At 35.4% G+C, this 21,307-nt stretch overlaps 1 protein-coding gene and 1 long non-coding RNA gene across 8 annotated transcripts in view; both read left to right on the top strand.

Annotated features, from left to right (window-relative positions):
• The first annotated feature begins 7,969 nt into the window (after nt 1-7,969).
• Nucleotides 7,970-21,307, top strand: part of LOC104110501 (pentatricopeptide repeat-containing protein At1g10910, chloroplastic) — a 49,295-nt gene continuing 35,957 nt past the window's right edge. For 2 of the 7 annotated variants that reach the window (XR_011414698.1, XR_011414699.1), the window contains exons 1-2: nt 10,636-11,038; nt 11,562-11,646. Coding sequence is in view for 5 of the 7 variants with exons in the window: in XM_070196910.1 (XP_070053011.1) it covers nt 10,719-11,038; nt 11,562-11,646 (405 nt within the window). In the remaining 2 variants the exon portion in view is untranslated. Of the gene's footprint in view, nt 8,178-8,886; nt 8,978-10,635; nt 11,039-11,102; nt 11,379-11,402; nt 11,426-11,561; nt 11,647-21,307 lie in introns of those variants that run through there. The other 5 variants (XM_070196910.1, XM_070196911.1, XM_070196913.1 and 2 more) reach the window with 4 other exon arrangements.
• On the top strand, nt 11,653-20,439 carry LOC138907018 (uncharacterized). Its single transcript, XR_011414700.1, has 2 exons — nt 11,653-17,130; nt 17,161-20,439. It is a non-coding gene; the product is annotated as an uncharacterized lncRNA (long non-coding RNA).

The raw sequence follows: 21,307 nt of genomic DNA, 5'->3' as shown, positions 1-21,307 counted from the left end.
CGTGATTTGCAATGATTAGAACATCAACGTGAGATTTTGCAAAGGGAAGTACGGTGCAATCTTTCTCAAAAATATCAGACGGATTTTTTCCTACTCCAGGTATGTTAAGGCTATCACTTCTTTCTTTTTGGCACGATCTATGCGACACGAACTAAAGGAGAAAATGCACAATTTCCATAAATGACTATTCATAGAAATATTAGGGGTGTCTATATTCTTGATTCCCCATATGAATTATTATTATATCTTCTATTCATGGGTCCCAGAAAAATATGTATTTGATAAAGTCTATCCGACAGGCTTATTATTTTTATGACATTCTGAGAAATCTTATTAATCAGAGGCATAATGGTCTTATGACACTTCGAAAGATTTTATTGACGTACTTATCATGCATTGCATTCATTTACATTGACTCATGACCAGATGTCGTTATATACGCATATATATGTATATATATATATATATATATATATATATGGGATATGGAAAAAGGTTACGGCGTTATATACGCACCACCACCTGATCAGCTGGTATACGTTGATGATTTGCCCACAGTGGCCGAAATGATATGATGGATGCCCTCGGAGGCTTGATGATGTTATGAACGCATATACCTATGCATGGTATGACATTTATACGCATATGCATGACATTATAAAAATAAAATAATTAACAGAGCTATGCAGACGTATATGTCGAGTCTTTTACTCCATGTTTCTCTCATGTCTATTACTTACTGATTTTTATTCCTTACATACTCGGTACATTATTTATACTGACGTCCCTTTTACTTGGGGACGCTGCGTTTCATGCCCACATGTCCCGATAGACAGGTCGAGGTACTCTAAGTAGGCTATTAGCTCAGCGGAAAATGTTGGTGCGCTCCATTTGCTCCGGAGTTGCTTTTTTGGTTAGTACGATTTAGATGTGTATTGTTTGGTATGGCGGGGCTCTATCCCGATCTTTATGACAATTATGTATTCTTAGAGGCTTGTAGATAGATATCATGTACGTAAAAGATTGCATGGCCTTGTCGGCCTATATTCAGTGTACGAGTGGCTATTTTGGTCTTAGAGGCCCATATATCTTATGTATAAGTTGGTATTACATGTTGTATTCTACTTATCTCACGGCAGCCTATCCGGCTCAGTTATCTATGATAGTATGATACGAAAAGATATGTTATGTTGGTACTCGGTTGAGTAAGGTACCGGGTGCCCGTCGCGGCCTATTGGTTTGGGTCGTGACAGTTACATAGTCCAAATAAGGAAAGAATTTATTTAAGGTAAAATATTTATTGATTTAAACTTTTAATTATTAGATTTTTCTACATAATTCAAATGAAAAATTTAATAATCAAAATTTTAACTGATTTAAAATTCTACATATTTTAAAATAACAGTAATTGTTTTCAATGATTATGATTATGTTTATGTTGTTTGTAGACTATAGTGATCTATATATTTATGTTTTTATTACTTTTTCATATATTTCGTCCACATTATTTTAAAATTTGATTTTTAAATTTTTCATAGTATTCATAATTTTAGATGGTGAGAATGAGTTAAAGATAATGGGTAGTCAAAATATAGACTACACTTTAATGACATAAGTATATTTTTCAAGAAAATAATTATATAGATTTTGATGTATATACGATAGTTTTATCATTTAATTTGGGATAAAAGTACGCATTTAATGGAACCATAAAATGCTTAATGAAATTTGATATGTACGTTTCTAATTAGTTTGTATGCACGTATAAGAAAAAGAAAAATCTATAAACAATTTGTTCAATTGATTTATTTTAATGCCCTAAATATTATGATTTCCTATGTAGTAGTTTAAATAAGGAAAACTTTAATAAGAAAAATTTTAGTTGACTTAAAAGTGCTAAATATTAGGGGAATAATTAAATGACTATATTATCCACTGTAACCTCTATTTTAAAAGGGTAAAAAAGACGAACAACATTTCGCTAAGGACCTTCGTGCTTTTAATATAGTATAGAAGATAAATATAGATATAGATATAGATAGATAGATAGATATGAATATAGATAGATATAAATTCTTATTTTTTTTATATTCCTCGCAATTATAAATTTACTTTATGATTTTTAACTGTAGAGAATTTTTCCTCTACAAGAGGTAAGTGTAATATGATAAATTACAATGATATTAATAGCCTGTTTGGCCAAGCTTATTTTTGGACCAAAAGTGATTTTTTTGGGCCAAAAGCACTTTTGGCCAAAACTTGAGGCGTTTGGCCAAGTTTTTGGAAGGAAAAAAAGTGCGTTTGAGGAGAAGCGGAAACAGTTTTTGAGAACCAGAAAAAAGTAGTTTCTCTCCAAAAATACTTTACTGAGAAGCACTTTTGAGAAAAATACACTTAGAAGCAGTTTTCAAAAGCTTGGCCAAATACTAATTACTGCTCAAAAGTACTTTTAAAATTAATTAGCCAAACAAAAAATGCTTCTAACCAAATGAATTGGCCAAACACAAATTGCTACTTTTTAAAAGTACTTTTTCAAAAAACACTTTTGAACAAAAGTACTTTTCAAAATAAGTAACTTTTGGCAGCTTGACCAAATAGACTCTTAGGCCTTATTTTTTTTAAAGATTAAGACGTTTAAATCTGAATATCAAAATGTGTATTAAGATTAAGACATCTGCATCTGAATACACATCTGAATATTAAGATATGCATTAAAATTTGAATACTAAATGATTAAGACTGTTTATTTTTTCATGTCTGAATATATATTAAGAGGCGCTCGCCTTTTACAATCGCAACGCAACAGAGCCAAAATAGCGCAGGCTGCTCGCATCGCCTCGCCTCACGCTATTAGTGCTGAGTCGAGCACTATTTATAACACTGAGTTAGTTAGACAGGACACGACACATCTTCAGCTTACTGAGGACATGACCCTTGATAGGAGGGTGTGGAGGTCGAAGATTAATGTAGTAGGTTCATAAGTAGTCGTGCGTTTCTCTTATTCGTACCGGTAGCATTAGTATTACCCCCTACTTTCTCAGTTCGTAGTTTTTCCATTATTATCTATCAGTTCTTTGCTTCAGTTATGCTATTTTTCTTGCTGTTGTTACTGCTTTGTTTGTCTTTTTAATGATTGCTGGAATTTTGCTTTTCTTGAGCCGAGGGTCTATCGGAAACAACCTCTCTACCTTCACAAAGGTAGGGGTAAGGTTGTGTACACATTGCTCTCCCTAGATCCCACTTGTGAGATTTCATTGTGTATATTGTTGTTGTTGTTGTCGTCAGAAAGTACTTTTGCTTACAAAAAGTACTACCCAAATGAAGTGGCCAAACACAAATTGCTACTTTTTAAAAGTACTTTTTCAAAAAACACTTTTGAACAAAAGTACTTTTCAAAATAAGTAACTTTTGGCAGCTTGACCAAACAGACTCTTAGGCCTCATTTTTTTAAAGATTAAGACGTTTAAATCTGAATATCAAGATGTGTATTAAAATTAAGACATCTGCATCTGAATACACATCTGAATATTAAGATGTGCATTAAAATTTGAATACTAAATGATTAAGACTGTTTGTTATTTCATGTCTGAATATATACAATTTATCTTTATTTAAAAATTAATAAACATAAAATTCAAATAAAATAATAATTAATCTAGTATTCTATTAATATATAGATATATATATATAGTAGTTGGTGGTGGTGATGACTAACTGAGGTACTTGTGAGTGTCGACTATAGGTGGTGGTTGGTGGTATTTTTGGTTGATGGTGGTGGTTATGAGTAGTAGCTAGTGGTGATTGGTAGCGATAGAGATTATGATTGAGTTGGTGGGTGGTGATAGTTAATAATGATGGATGGTGGTGGTTGTTGTGGTTGTGATTGAGGGAGGTGATGGTGGGTGGTGGTAGTTCATAATAGTGGGCGATGCCGGCTATGGTTATTGATGGTGATGAGGTGGTTGGTCGTGGTAAATGAGGTGGGTGAGTGTGTGGTTATGGTTGAGGATGCTAGTGGTGGCTGCTATGGTTGAGGATGGTGGTGGTCGTAGTAGTTAATAATAGTAGGCGGTGACAGCAATTAGTAATAAATATGAATGATAGCATCTTAATGAAATTAAGTCTTTGTTATAGATCTTAATCATACATACCTATTCAGACCCATTAATTGGTTGTGAAGTTAAAAAAAATAAATACACTTAATGATTAAGATCTGAATGATTAAGATTCACACTTTGAAAATAAATGCACTTAATATTTAAAATCTGAATAATTAAGATTTGATCTGTTAAGTACAAATAAATGAGGACTTAGTCCAACATAAATAAAAGCGCTTATCTCTTTGTAGAGGCATTCTAATAATGGACACGTCCTCTTATACACTTAAAAATATTATATGTAATCATTTTTTTTATTATTATTATAGAAGGGAGATCCCAAACTTCCTAACTCTTAAGCACATATGTTGATACGAGATCCCGATTACCACCATATTCTTCTTCTTATGTTACAACAGATTATGTCTTAAGAATACACTATTAATAAAATATCGTCTCTCTCTCCTTTTTTACTTATTAGTTTTAGAGGACATACGTTGCGCGTAAATCCTTATCGATCGGAATAAATTTTAAAAAATTACATGAGTAATATTATTTGACTTCTTATATTACTTAAATAAGCATAGATTTTAAAAAATATGTAGAAAGTTATAATTTAAACGATCTTATAAATTAGAGTACAATTTACTGCTAATTTCAATATATAAATAGAGAGATAGATTTGTGATAATGAATGAATAATGTCACAAAGATTCTAAGAGCCCTTACTATTTAATTTTCACTATTTTAATGGTCAAATCTTAAATGATATTAAGTCCGTAATATTAGAACATCACAACTGTAAAAAATAAAGATTTAATAAATAAAATCTTATTTGTTAGAAAAAAAATTCAATAACTATTTTGTCTAGTGTCTAATTTGATAAATTTAAAAATCGATAAATACTTTGGTAAGAACAACTCTTCGATACTCAAAAACTTAGTAGCTGAATATGCAACGTTATTAGTACTGATTTTGGTCCAACAAAATTAAGTACTCCTAGTCGGCTAGTAAAAATAAAATTTGGAAACGTTAATTTACGGTAATTTTCGGCTTTCTATTACCTTTTCTATGGTTATAGCTAGTTTATCATAATTAAAGTGAATCATTATATAAGGTAAACTCTTTATTTATTTTTAAATTTAGTTTTTAAGACTTTAAACGAGGAAAGATATAATAAATAGAATTTTAATTGATGTAAAAGTCCTAAATATTAGGAAGATAAGTGAAATGACAATTTTATTCAATGTGAAATTTATTTTGAAAGGGTAAAAAAGATGAACTACATTTTGCTAAAGACCTTTGTGCTTTTAATATAGTATAGATATAGATATAGATACTAGTTTTAGGATCCCCATGTTAATGAGTACATAGTTTTAGAATTTACATTAATACTATTGAACAATGTGTTTGAGTTATAAAGTAAAAGTTAAAAAAATATAAGTTCCTGAAAATGACAAATGTTGATCTCATTTAGCTAGTTTAATTATAATATAATTTTATCCACTAAAAATTATCTCCCCCTCCCCCTCCCTCTCCCTCTCCCTCTCTCTTTTATATTCTTAAATATTTTCTTAGTTATTTATTTTAATTTTGAGTGTTATTTCAAATGTTATACAAACACTAATGAATCAAAAATATTATTTGAGTAGAAAAGTAGTTCAAATATAAAATAAAAATATATTAAAGTTCATATATAGTTTAAGAAGATAACATGGAAGGAACTTCACTTATAATATATTGTTTAAACAAGAAAATAATTTATATTATTTTTAAGTAATTAAAGTTAATAAATTTTAAATTTCTAATTATTAAGACTTCCTACATAGTTTAAATAACAAAAAAATTTAATAAACAAGAGAGATAATTCTAGAGACATCCTCCAAGTTTGAGTTTATAACACTAATATCCTCCGTGCTTACGATGTTTACCTCCTTTATTCTAAATTTTTTATAACAATACATTTAATATATTTATTATAAGAAAGATATAGTTTGACTAAGTTGCCATACTAATATAACCATTTGTTTAGTTCAATTATAAACATATTTTATTAATTTTGATTTTTAGTTATTTTAACCATTAATACTGAAAAAGGAGTTAAAAGCGGAATCCCCGAGGAGTTAAAAAACGCAAATCCTTTTCTTTATGTACTTCTTTCCCTTTTCATTTCTTTTTCATTATTTCTTTATTCTGAAAATTAATATTAGAAAAAATAAACATTGAAGGTTACGTTACCTTGCTTGGAAAGTGTTTATATAAAGTAAAGTTTTAATTGATTTTAAAATGTAGGACTTTTTATATATTCATATAAGGAATAGATTTTAAACTAAAATTTTAGTTAAATTAGAACTCCTAAAAATTAGAGAAAAACTTAAATTATAATTTTGTCCAACGTAAAATCAATTTTTAGAGGGTAAAAAAGACGAAAGATATTTCGTTAAGGGCTTTCGTACTTTTAATATAGTACTAGTCTTAGGGTACGCGCTTTGTGCGTGTTTTCCATGTCAATGAATAAGATTTTCTTAAAAAATTACATAAATTAAATATTATTAAATAATATAATTGAATTATAAAATAAAAATAAATTAGATAACTTTCTAAAATTAGAAATGTTGATCCCATTTAGTAGAGAAATCATGCAAATGGAAATCTTCAAAGAATAATAAGGATAACTAATAAAAATTATTGTTAATTTTTTTCCTAATATAGAAACAAACAAGTAAAAAAATACTTTTATTATGATATTTTTTCAAATAATACAAATTGATAAGTGGCATTATAAACTTTAAAGATGACTAATATTTAATTAATAATTTATAAAAACAATAACATAATATATAATAATAATATATGGAGATGTCATTTGTTGGAACATTTATGAGAAACAAAAAAGAAATAATTAATGACATCACATTTAGAATATATTTTTATCTTTTACCATTTCATTCTTATTGCTTCAAGTATGTAATATTAATAGAAAAATAATTATTGTGTGTATGATATCCTGTCATTATTGAGTAAATTCTACTCATTTAGAATACATTTTTCTTTATGATTTTGCATGTTGAAATAATTACTGACCGTAATTTTTAAATATTATACAAATATTCAATATATAAAATTTAAGTTGATTTTGAACTTCTGAATATTAAGATTAATATGCAATGTGTTATAGTTATATTGTTGTTACACCTCATGTTTTCGTACGTGAAAGTACGCAATAAGTAAATTGATGGAAGCTCGGAAATGAGATACTACATACCGTATTTTCGTGTGTTAAAATTTCGTCGTAAGTTAATCGACGTAAGTTCGGGAATGAGATCTTATTGAGATCATATGCATTATGCTATTTCAAACACATGATTAGAGTAAATTCGTGAAGGAGAGAAGGTTAGCAAATAGAAGAAAATGAGTTTCGTTAAAGGTTATCGATTTGGGATAAAATACGGGCCGAGCGATAATACCCGATATTTATGGACTAGTACCATACAAGGTACCATATGGCTATGATAGTAAGGTGTATAAAGTATATTAAAAGTAAGTAGTATTTTATGTAATTTGAGATAATTCTTAATTATGTGGGTAATTGGTTAATTATTGGACTAGTAAGAGAATTAATGGATTGATTAAGAAAAGGGGTGGATAATTGGATAAGTGAGGGGGTACTCACGTGGCAGCACCCCCTAAATCCCATGAATGACTCTTTTAGTCATTACAATATATGACAAAAGTTGGATAAGTTTGAGAGATCTTACCTTTAACGTGGCAGCCTATAAATTTGTTAAGAAAAGCCACTAAGTGACTCACACAATATGTAGAAAGGTGTTACATTATTAGAGCATGACAAGGATTAACATTTTCTTTAGCCTTCTACACGTGAATTGCCAAAATACATTCACCTTAACAATGCAAGATAATGTTTTCTTATCCCCATTTAAGATTAGAAGATGAAGCATCACGTTGCAGAGAAATTGCATGCGTGATTTGCAATGATCAGAACATCAACGTGAGATTTTGCAAAGGGAAGTACGGTGCAATCTTTCTCAAAAATATTAGACGGATTTTTCCCTACTCCAGGTATGTTAAGGCTATCCCTTCATTCTTTTTGGCACGATCTATGCGACACGAACTAAAGGAGAAAATGCACAATTTTCATAAATGACTATTCATAGAAATATTAGGGGTGTCTATATTATTGATTCCCCATATGAATTATTATTATATCTTCTGTTCATGGGTCTCAGAAAAATATGTATTTGTTAAAGTCTATCCGACAGGCTTATTATTTTTATGACATTCCGAGAAATCTTATTAATCAGAGGCATAATGGTCTTATGACACTTCGAAAGATTTTATTGACGTACTTATCATGCATTGCATTCATTTACATTGACTCATGACCAGATGTCGTTATATACGCGTATATATGTATATATATGTATATGGGATATGGAAAAAGGTTACGGCGTTATATACGCACCACCACCTGATCAGATGGTATACGTTGATGATTTGCCCACAGTGGCCGAAATGATATGATGGATGCCCTCAGAGGCTTGATGATGTTATGAACGCATATACCTATGCATGGTATGATATTTATACGCATATGCATGACATTATAAAAATGAAATGATTCACAGAGCTATGCAGACGTATATGTCGAGTCTTTTACTCCATGTTTCTCTCATGTCTATTACTTACTGATTTTTATTCCTTACATACTCGGTACATTATTTATACTGACGTCCCTTTTACCTGGGGACGCTACGTTTCATGCCTGCAGGTCCCGATAGACAGGTCGAGGTCCTCTAAGTAGGCTATTAGCTCAGCGAAAAATGTTGGTGCGCTCCATTTGCTCCGGAGTTGCTTTTTTGGTTAGTACGATTTAGATGTGTATTGTTTGGTATGGCGGGGCTCTGTCCCGACCTTTATGACAATTATGTATTCTTAGAGGCTTGTAGATAGATATCATGTACGTAAAAGATTGCATGGCCTTGTCGGCCTATATTCAGTGTACGAGTGGCTATTTTGGTCTTAGAGGCCCATATATCTTATGTATAAGTTGGTATTACATGTTGTATTTTACTTATCTCACTGCAGCCTCTTCGGCTCAGTTATCTACGATAGTATGATACGAAAATATATGTTATGTTGGTACTCGATTGAGTAAGGTACCGGGTGCCCGTCGCGGCCCATTGGTTTGGGTCGTGACAGTTGCATAGTCCAAATAAGGAAAGAATTTATCTAAGGTAAAATCTTTATTTATTTAAACTTTTAATTATTAGATTTTTCTACATAATTCAAATAAAAAATTTAATAATCAAAATTTTAACTGATTTAAAATTCTACATATTTTAAAATAACAGTAATTGTTTCCAATGATTATGATTATGTTTATGTTATTTCCAGACTATAGTGAGCTATATATTTATGTTTTTATTACTTTTTCATATATTTCGTTCACATTATTTTAAAATTTGATTTTTAAATTTTTCATAGTATTCATAATTTTAGATGGTGAGAATGAGTTAAAGATAATGGGTAGTCAAAATATAGACTACACTTTAATGACATAAGTATATTTTTCAAGAAAATAATTATATAGATTTTGATGTATATACGATAGTTTTATCATTTAATTTGGGATAAAAGTACGCATTTAATGGAACCATAAAATGCTTAATGAAATTTGATATGTACGTTTCTAATTAGTTTGTATGCACGTATAAGAAAAAGAAAAATCTATAAACAATTTGTTCAATTGATTTATTTTAATGCCCTAAATATTATGATTTTCTATGTAGTAGTTTAAATAAGGAAAACTTTAATAAGAAAAATTTTAGTTGACTTAAAAGTGCTAAATATTAGGGGAATAATTAAATGACTATATTATCCATTGTTACCTCTATTTTAAAAGGGTAAAAAAGGCGAAAACATTTCGCTAAGGACCTTCGTGCTTTTAATATAGTATAGAAGATAAATATAGATATAGATATAGATAGATAGATATGAATATAGATAGATATAAATTCTTATTTTTTTTATATTCCTCGCAATTATAAATTTACTTTATGATTTTTAACTGTAGAGAATTTTTCCTCTACAAGAGGTAAGTGTAATATGATAAATTACAATGATATTAATAGCCTGTTTGGCCAAGCTTATTTTTGGGCCAAAAGTGATTTTTTTGGGCCAAAAGCACTTGAGGCGTTTGGCCAAGTTTTTGGAAGGAAAAAAGTACGTTTGAGGAGAAGCAGAAACAGTTTTTGAGAAGTAGAAAAAAATAGCTTATCTCCAAAAATACTTTTCTAAGAAGCACTTTTGAGAAAAATACACTTAGAAGTAGTTTTCAAAAGTTTGGCTAAATACTAATTATTGCTCAAAAGTACTTTTTAAATTAATTAGCCAAACAAAAAATGCTTCTAACCAAAAATACTTTGCTTTTGAGAAAAATAATTCTCAAAATAAGCAGATTCTCAAAATAACATTTTACAAGCTTATAAATGTTACAAAGCCAAACTTCGACGGAGGCTTGTGAAATTATCCAAAAAAGGCGCAGATCTTTTTTTCCCCTTTTCAATACAATAGGAGGGGCCTGTGGGTAGTCAGCAAACTATGGAGATTTCCTCTATGTTTCATTCTATAATGGCTCTTTCATCACCTTTGTTCTCTTCTTCTTCTTCTACTTCTTCTTTTCCAACTTCCAGTAGAAAGAGACCCAACATTCACAAGTTCAAGTTACAGTCTTCGACCTCTGCGGCAACGAAGATAACAACCGATTCTATTCCCCGGACTGAGGCAGGCGAATTTCAGAACGCACTCACAGATTATGTCTCTCCTAATTCTTCAAATCAGTTTCCTGTTTTCTTTACTGATAGACAGTCGGCAATTCTTCAGATTCAGGAGTCGTCTGACTTGGGTTCTGCTCTTCCAAGGTTTGGGGTTTTTTTTGGGGCTTGAACTTGAATTAAGTTTTTTTTTTGGGCTTGAATTAGGGGTGTATGACAACTGTTAAAGTCAGCTCGTTGGTCAAGCGGGGTCATCTGTTGTTACCATTAAAAAAAAAATAAAAAAAATAAGGGTGTATGACGGAAAATGGAGAAATTATAAGTCCATCACTTATGGGTGGGAGTCATTTTCTACTATAAATATTCACTTTTATTCTCTCTCTTTCAATTTTAGTCTCACTTGTTTCAATTGTCCGACAGACATTATAGTCACCTTTAATTTGACACAAAACGTCAAAACATGAAAATATTTCTCTCTGTAACTTATGTAAGTGGCTGTTGGTTCTTGTATGTGCTTTGACGGTGAAATGTCAGGTACCCATTTTCTGGGTATTTGCAACATTTTGTCCGTCCTTTAGAACGACACTTGAGATGTTCAGTTGAAATCTTAACTGGGAATCGAGAAAGAGTTTCTAATTTTATGCATCTAATTGTATTAACGGCTTTTCAGGCTTGGTGAGACGCTTAAAGTACAGGATATGAATGTGATTTTGCGATATTTTGGGAAGCTAAGTAGACGACAGGAGCTTTCTCAGGTTCTGTTAGCAAACCTATCAAGTTCTCTTATTTTGTTAATAATTATGCTTTGAGTTTCCAATGTTTTTACAGTCTTTCTGATGGTAAGGCAATCAGTAGTATCTGGTTCTCCCTTGGTTCCAATTTGTGTGGTAAAGTTTGATTCGACATGAAATTTAAGAAAAAATATGAAAACTTTTAAAACTTGTGATCTTAAACATGCATAACACTTATGTAACTATAAAACTTTTGAAACTTGTGTGGTCTGGAACATGCCATGACATTTTTGTGGCTATAATTTTTTTTATATTCTTGTACTTCTTGAATTTCTTATATTTTTGGGCTTCTTGATCTTGCATCATTCTTCCCTGGTTGAAAAGACTCGTCCTCGAGTCTAACGGCTTCCATAGACAACGCAAGATTTTGCTATAGTGAAAAATGGGGACCTAATGTTCACTAGGTTTTAAGTTACATTTTACTAGCTTATCATAAAACTTCTTCACATTGTAAGAAAACTTAGCATTTGGTTTAACTAAATCCCACTTTTCAAGTTTTAACTTTTTACCAAGTCTTCCCAGTGTAATCTCTCTGTATTGACTATCAAACTTCAACTTACGATATGAAGTTATTGGTGTTAGAACTGCATAAAACTTAACCAATTCCATGTCTAGCTTTGAATTAAGCATGGAGTTCAATGCTCTTCTTGGGAATGCATCAATTGCAACGCTTGTACATTAATAATCACTTTGATGATAGTAGTATATATTTATATCATGAAGACATCTTGTTTCTCCAATATACCTCAAACTCTCTATTATCCATTCTTTTTTAGGTAATCCTTCCTCTTGTTCTTGCATATTTTTTGGAGTTAGTAATTAACGCAATATGCTACCTTGTTTGGAACGATAAAGTCAACAATCAAGTCAATATTGTATTTAGCATCTCTGAAAGGAAGAAAGTCAATGACACATCGTTGGATACTCCAATGGATTGTCATAAAACTTTGGTAGTAAAACCCTCACCTTGTGGATCTAGTGCATGTTCCTTGTCTCTCTGATAATGGTCTTCATCAGTTTCGTCCTCTTTCTCTTGATTATCTAAATATTTGTCATATCATATTGGGCATATGGTGCCTTGGTACTCTCATGTCTTGGTCGGCTTCAACCTCTTTAGTCTGCTCAATATATCTTGCTCTACGAAGTTGAATTGGTGAGGATATTGATGTGGTAGATGTGGCAGTAGCATTGGTATGTTATGTGGTGGTGAGGTAGTGGTGGTGGAGGTTGTAGGCTTTGTGATGGATTTGGTGGCTTATTTTGAAGCACTAACGATCAACTAACCATTGATTCCTTCAAGCCATTTAGATGCACTTTAATTTCTTCATTATCTCGTTCAAGGACCATAGTTTTTAGTTTTGAAATTTAAATTTTAGATCGATTGAAGAGGATCCCAAACTTGCTATTTGCTTCTCTAGCGACATGATGAATAATAGCAAATCAAGACTCGGAACTTGGAACTTGTGCTCTGATACCAAATTGATGTACTTTCAAGGTTTTGTACCTCTCAAGCACAAAAAAGAGAGAAAAACAAAAGCATCCTACTAAAGTTTTTCACAAAGTGTTCTTTAAAATCACGTTAGAAGAATGTAAGATGAAAAAACTTTACCCACACGTTCCTCAATCCCACAAGATTGCAAGAAGCATTGAATAAGCGAAGAAAAGGAAACAAAAAAGTCATTCACGTTTTTGAAGCTAATGCTCAAAGAAACTAATCACCCCTTTTTATTTTCAGCATATTGAGCTCTTTAAATAGGCCTTACAATGAGTAAAATTGATAAGGTTAAGGAAAACTAATCCTAATCAAGCTAGAACAAGAATAAGGTTAAGAAAAACCTATTTAACTAAAATAGGAAGAAGAATTCTAGTAAGAAGGGATAACAACTAACAATCCTAGGTTGATTAGAACTACAAATATAATCCTACTAAAACAAGAATCAAATTACTAGGAAACGGGAAATAAGAAATCCTAATCTTCAAGGAAAAGAAATCATATTCTTGAATAGATTCTTGGACTTCTTGAATTTCTTAGATTCTTGGCCTTCCTGTTCTTGCATGAGTTACGGTAGACCACAATGGTTGTAACATATTGGCCGTGCTAGCAAACTTGTCGAAAGCATGTGACATGTCATGGGCGGCTTTCCAGCCATGCCCCATGACCCCTTGGACGCGCCCCGTGGCGTCCTGGCAAGCTTCCCAACGTCCGTCGCCACGGTCGGCCCCGTGGTCTCGGCAGCTCCAAGTGACAAGCGCGCATGTGCCTCTGTCGCCCCATCGATAGCCATCGCCAGCGCCCAGCCACAGGCAGATTCCAACAGCGCCGCGCGCGCAGACCCTGATGCTAAAGACAAAGTTGCTGCCAACAGACTTGTTTCTGCTTTGTAGAAGACTAAGTCCTTTTCATTGTAAATATAGAGTAGTTTTACTGCATTTTCTTTAAGTGTGATTTTCCAGCTTTCATAGGTTTAGTCATGTAACTTTGGTTTATTTTTTTTAAGCATTATTAAGGGGGACCAAGCAATCAAACTTTCAAGCAAGCAAACAATTCTCTGTACTGGTGTCTCTCCCCCCCGACACCGCGTTGTTTTAATGTAATAGCTTTCATTCAATGCAATCAAGCTTTCTTTCATTCTCAATTCTCTTTTCTGCTCTCTCTTTCAATTGATCACGACATTGGTTTTCCCATACGGCACTGACAATCTAGTCTAGCGTACGGAGGGGACCTCAGTTGGCGCACAACAATCGCACTGACATCGGTTGCTTAGCCTTACGTCGCCCTTCCAAGGAACTTCAGGAAGGCGCCGCGTAACAGTTGGTATCAGGGCCTAGGCTCGACATCGGACGGGGGATTACATTGCAATTACCACCATTTCTGACCATGGTGAATTATGGGGATCGCATCGCGACCCTTGAGGGAACGGTTGACGCATTACGGCCCATCGTGGAAATGGTGCCTGACCTAAAGACCAGCCTAGTGCAAAGGTTGGACGACCTGGACCGCAGACTGATCCAGGCCGAAGTTGACATAGAAAACATCAGCCGCGACTCTGAAGGAGACCGGCAAACGACAGCCACAGAGGCAGCCGAAAGTTTTGGTAAATTTGAGGTTCTCCAACAGGAGCGCGCCGAGGATTTAGCCAACAGGGCACAAGAGGCAGACAGGGTGACTGCCATGCAACAAACCATAGACAACTTGACAGGCCAGCTCAACGTTGTCAATGCTGCTTTACAAGGCCCGCTTCGAGGAGGTGGAAACCAAATCGGGGGTATTGTGAACCTTGCCCCTGTGGCCCAAAAACTGAAAATTCCCGAGCCAAAACCATACAGTGGAGCTCGGAATGCCAAAGAAGTGGAAAACTTCATCTTCGACATCGAACAATACTTCGATGCCGTGGGGGGCCTAGAAGAAGCTAAGAAGGTAGCAACTGCTGCCATGTATCTTCAGGGTGATGCCAAACTCTGGTGGCAGGTGAAATACGAAGCCATCAAGGCGGGTGAAGATGCCCTCGAGACATGGGCAGAACTGAAGGCAGCCATACGCCTACACTTCTTCCCCGAAAATGTTAGAGTACAATGCTAGGAGAAAGCTACGGGAGCTCCGCCAGACCAAATCAGTGTGGGATTACGTGCGGGAATTCTCTGCGCTCATGCTGAACATCCGCGACATGGGGGACAAAGACAAACTCTTCACCTTCCTGGAAGGGTTGAAACCTTATGCCCGCATGGAGTTGCAAAGACAAAGGGTAGACACGTTACCTAAGGCAATCCAAGCAGCAGAGTGCCTTGGGGATTATCAAGTGGAAGCCCGGAAACTATTCTTCCTCTCAGGTCCCCATTTTGTTGAGAGGTATAAGAATAAGATGTTTGATGAATAATCCCATTGACTGCAAAAATTTCTGAAATTGAGAGGACAAATGTTCTTGTGCATTATCACTAGTAAAAGTGCAAACGAAAACCCAAACTGATATGAAAACTAGGAATCGACTTACAACGATCTTTCATTAAGAAAATATGTACAACTTAAATATTCATCAAGAAGTTGACAAAGTAATGGAATCCAAGAGTAGAACTAACTCGACTAGGACTCCAAAAATTTGAATGGACTAAGGTGAAAAGGAGACTTTTTTCAATATCAGGACAACGAGGGAAGAATAAACGAGTATGCTTACCAAGTTTACATGATTTATAAACTAAAGTAGACATGTGAGACAAATAGGTTCTATTTTTTGAAGCTTAAATAGATTCGGATGTCTAATTGTTTACGAAGTAACTTTGGAGAGTTATTAATAGGTTGGGCTGTGAGTGACCTTAAAGAGTTAAGGTACTAAATTCAATTTGACTTACGCTCGGTACCAATGATCTTCCCATAACCTATCGTGCATAACAACTAAGTGATTAAGAAAGGTTACTGAACAATTAAGTGAACAATTAAGTGAACAATTAAGTGCTGAGACAAGCGACTAATGTATGACAACTAGGAACATAAAACTGAGTTTAAAGTCATAAAGGGAAATAGGATAACTTGGCCTACTCCGATTGCCGTGGTTTGTGAAACATTGGCAATGTGACAAACAAGAAGAAAATGAGAATAGGAAATAGAAGAGAAAAGAGATTTATTAAAAACAACAAGAAGCCCAGTGTAATCTCACAGGTGTAGTTTGGGAGGATAATGTGTACGCAACCTTACCCCTACTTTGTGCAGATAGAGATGCTGTTTCGGATAGACTCCCGGCTCAGTCCAACAAAGTCGCAACATTAAAGTTATATATATATATATATATATATATATATATATCATGGAAAAGCAGCAACAATAGCAAAATATTAACCAAAAAAAGCATAAGCAACATTTGATAGTGATAGACATCCAAGAATACGACAAAATAAGAGTGACACCAAATCGACCTGATCTGCACCCTTTCCGGTCAGTTCTGACGTGACCAGTTCTTCTGGTGAGCTTTTCGGAGACCTACTGCCACGCTTTCCGGGTTCTATGTTTCTCTCTCTTGTTTTGTTATAATCTGCTTAGCTTGGCTGTAATTGCTTGCTCGTCTAGAATTAGCGATTTTTGATTTTTTAGTTCGACTTGTCTGTCTGTCTTTAACTTTTAAACCGCTACTTGTTTTCGTGCCTTTTTTGTGTACATATTATTAACGTACACATGTTTTAGTGGCGCTAGTGAGTGGTGGTAGACTAAGGTCATGTCCTCGTTTAGGGCGGGGGGCGAGGGATAAGGGTTGTAGCGGGGTTAAGGAAACCTCTAGACTGAGAATTGGGCCTTAGAACATAGGGACATTAACGGGAAAGTCTATAGAGTTGGTGAAGATTCTCAAGAAGAGGAAGATCAATATAGCTTGTGTCCAGGAAACCAAATGTGTAGGAACTAAGGCACGGGATGTGAACGAGTTTAAATTATGGTACTTAGGAGGCTCGAGGAATAGTAATGGAGTAGGCATTTTAGTTGATGAGGAACTCAAGGAGCAGGTGGTAGAAGTTAGGAGGGTAAACGATAGGATAATGGCGATTAAGATAGTCGTTGGGGGTTTACTTTGAGCATTATTAGTGCATATGCACCCCAAGTGGGTTTGGAAGAGGAGGTGAAAAAATGTTTTTGGGAAGATTTGGACGAGGTTGTGAGAGGCGTACCATTCACCGGGAAGCTATTCGTAGGAGGAGATTTTAATGGCCATATCGGAACAACTTCAGGAGGTTATAACGTGGTGCATGGAGGTTATGGCTATGGGATAGAAACAAAAGAGGAGTCTTCCTTTTGGATTTCGTGGAAACTCTTGAGATGGTGATAGCTAATTCAAGTTTCCCGAAGAAGGAGGAGCACTTAGTAACCTTCTGTAGTTCGGTGGCTAAGACCCAGATAGACTCCTTACTCTTTAGGAGGTGTGATAAAGTTCTTTGTAAGGATTGCAAAGTTTTACCGAGTGAGAATCTTACAACCCAATATAAGCTCTTGGTAATGAATTTACAAATTAAAAGGAAAAGGAAAAAGCGGGTTGTGTATGACAGGGTTAGGATCAAGTGGGGTAGTTTGACTACCGCCAATGCTTAGGACATGGGGGAGAAGTCGAGGGCAATGGGCGTGGGGGAGCAGTGGGGATGCAAACAGTATGTGGGATTGGACAACTAGTTGTATTAGGGAAGCAACTAGAAAAATGCTGGGGTCTCGAGGGGTAGCTTTAGTAGACACCAAGGGGATTGGTGGTGGAACGGAGAGGTACAAGGGGAAGTGGAAGCCAAGAAGGTTGCTTATGCGAAGTTAGTGGAAAGCAAGGAGAAGGAGAAAAAGGCAACACCAAGGGGATTGGTGGTGGAACGGAGAGGTACAAGGGGAAGTGGAAGCCAAGAAGGTTGCTTATGCGAAGTTAGTGGAAAGCAAGGAGAAGGAGAAAAAGGCAAATAGGGTGGAGTATAAGACGACGAAGAAGGAGGCAAAGTTAGCGGTTATGGTAGCAAAGATAACAGCATTTGAACGCCTGTATGTTGAACTTGAGAACAAATACGGGGATAAAAAGCTATACAGGTTAGCCAAGGCGAGAGAAAAGAGGACTCGGGACCTGGACCAAGTAAAGTGTATCAAGGACGAGGAAGACAAAGTATTAGTGGAAGAGGCACACATTAGAAGAAGATGGTAGACATACTTCCATAAACTCTACTTCCATAAACTCCTGAATGAAGAGGGGGACATGAGTATTGTGCTGGGCGATTTGGAGCACTCAGATTGTCGTCGTGATTTTGGGTATTTTTGGCGTATTAGGTTGAGGAGGTTGAGAGGGCTATGCGTATGATGCACATGGGAAGAGCGATTGGGTCAAACGAGATCCCAATGGAATTTTGGAAGAGCGCGGACATGACACGTTTGGAGTGCCTTATTGAGTTGTTTTATGTCATTTTTAGGACGGCAAATATGCCTGAGGAATAGAGGTGGAGTACAATGATTATGTTGTACAAGAATAAGGTTGATATCCAAATTGGAACAACTATATGGGTATCAAGCTGCTAAGTCACACCATGAAAGTTTGGGAGAGGGTGATGGAGATGAAAGTGAGGAGTATGTTAATTTTCGAGAACCAGTTCGATTTTATGCCGGGATGTTCGACTGTAGAAGTCATTCACCTTGTAAGAAGATTGGCGGAGCAGTATAAGGAGAGGAAAAAAAACTTACATATGATGTTCATTGACCTAGAAAAAGCATATGACAGTCCCAAAAGAGGTTTTGTGCAGATGTTTGGAGGCTAGAGGATGTACTTGTCGCATACATTAGGGCGATTAAGAACATGTACGTTGTAGCCAAGACCCGAGTAAGGACAGTGGGACGAGACTGGGACACTTTCCAGTCATGATGGGGTTGCACCAGGGATCAACTCTCAGCCCATTCCTATTTGCCTTGGTGATGGATGAGCTAACGCGATACATCCAAGGGGAGGTGTCATGGTGCATGCTATTTGCAGATGACGTAGTATTGATTGACGAGATGCGAGGCGAGGTTAATGATAGGCTAGTGATTTGGAGACGGACACGAGAGTCTAAAGATTTTCGGTTGAGCAGAACTAAAACAGAATATTTGGAGTGCAACTTCAGTGACGTGACGCATGAGGCTGACGTGGAAGTGAGGCTTGATACATAAGTCATCCCCAAGAGAGAAAGTTTAAAGTATCTTTGGTCTATAATCCAAGGTAATGGGGAGATTGATGCTGACGTCACACATCGTATTGGAGCGGGATGGATGAAATGGAGACTCGCATCCGGGGTCTTGTGTGATAAGAAGGTGCTATCAAGACTTAAAGGTAAGTTTTATAGAGTGGTGATTCGAAAACATATGCCACCAAGACTTAAAGGTAAGTTTAATAGAGTGGTGATTCCACTGACTATGTTGTATGCGACGGAGTATTGGCCAGTCAAGAACTCTCAGATCCAGAAGATGAAAGTATCGGAAATGAGGATGCTGAGGTGGATGTGTGAGCATACTAGGAGAGATATGATTAGGAATGTGGATATCTAGGACAAGGTGGGAGTGGCCTCTGTGAAGGACAAGATGCGGGAAGCGAGGTTGAGATGATTCAGGCATGTGAAGAGGAGATGCCCAGATGCCCAGTAAGGAGGTGTGAGAGGTTGGCAATGGTGGGTCTTAGGAGAGGCAGAGGTAGACCGAAGAAGTATTGGGGAGAAGTGGTTCAGTGTTTTGGATAGCGTGTGGCGACAAATAGCGACGAGGGCCCGCTTCACTGAGGCGAGAGGCACGCAGCGAAGCGCTCGCCTTTTTGATGTGAAGCGACAATTTATACAAAAAAATAAAATATTATATATATAACTAAAAACTCAATAACAATAATATATTAATAAATATATCAATTCACAATATGCAATTAATTCTACTCTATAACTGAAAAAGGAGGAAATTTCAGGTTTGAAGTTAGAAATTCTCTGCCTCTGCCTCTGCAAAAACAGGGTGCAGTACTGCTGCTCAATCAAAAACAGAGCCCAAAAAAAAAAGAAGAGAAGATCAGAAGAAGAAGAAGAAAGACGAAAAAAAAAAAACAGAACATAAACATACTCTCTGTTCTGTTTTTTGCTGCACTGTTGCTCGACAAAAAACAGAGCAAAAAAAATAGAAAGAAGAAGAGAGGATCAGAAGAAGAAGAAAAACTAAAAAAAAACAGAGCAATAGACTCTCTGTTCTGCACTGTTGCTCGACAAAAAACAGAGCAAAAAAAAATAGAAAGAAGAAGAGAAGAAGAAGGAAAAGGAAGAAAGAAAGAAAGGAGAAAGAAGAAAGGAGAAAGAAGAAAGAAGGTTACTTGGGCTGGGTGGATTTGGCTGCTCTGTTGTTTGAAGGTTGAAGAAAAAAGAAACGTGAAATCACTGCAAGCCTCAATGTTTTAAGTCGCTGGTCTTTTTTTTAAATATCTGTGCCTTTTTTTTTCTTTTTTTCAAAAAACGACGCCACAACTCGCCTCTCGCTACACAGCGCCTCTCGCTACACAGGCAGAGGCGCTCGCCTTTTACAATCGCAACGCAACAGAGCCAAAATAGCGCAGGCTGCTCGCATCGCCTCGCCTCACGCTATTAGTGCTGAGGCGAGCGCTATTTATAACACTGAGGTGGTTAGACAGGACACGACACATCTTCAGCTTACTGAGGACATGACCCTTGATAGGAGGATGTGGAGGTCGAAGATTAATGTAGTAGGTTCATAAGTAGTCGTGCGTTTCTCTTCTTCATACCGGTAGCATTAGTATTACCCCTTACTTTCTCAGTTCGTAGTTTTTCCATTATTATCTATCAGTTCTTTGCTTCAGTTATGCTATTTTTCTTGCTGTTGTTACTGCTTTGTTTGTCCTTTTAATGATTGCTGGGATTTTGCTTTCCTTGAGCCGAGGGTTTATCGGAAACAACCTCTCTACCTTCACAAAGGTAGGAGTAAGGCTGTGTACACATTGCTCTCCCTAGACCCCACTTGTGAGATTTCACTGTGTATATTGTTGTTGTTGTTGTCGTCAGAATATTATTTATCCTTTAAGTTTAAATTACCATGAAATCTTTCAGATTTGGCATCTGATCTTTCCTTACATGAATTTGTGTTATTACCAGGAGTTTGACCTTCGTTTCTGCT

This window comes from Nicotiana tomentosiformis, chromosome 3 (genome assembly GCF_000390325.3).
Source record: "Nicotiana tomentosiformis chromosome 3, ASM39032v3, whole genome shotgun sequence".
Classification (NCBI taxonomy): Eukaryota; Viridiplantae; Streptophyta; class Magnoliopsida; order Solanales; family Solanaceae; genus Nicotiana; species Nicotiana tomentosiformis.
Note: the sequence above shows the minus strand (reverse complement) of the source record. Positions and strands in the feature narration are given on the sequence as shown.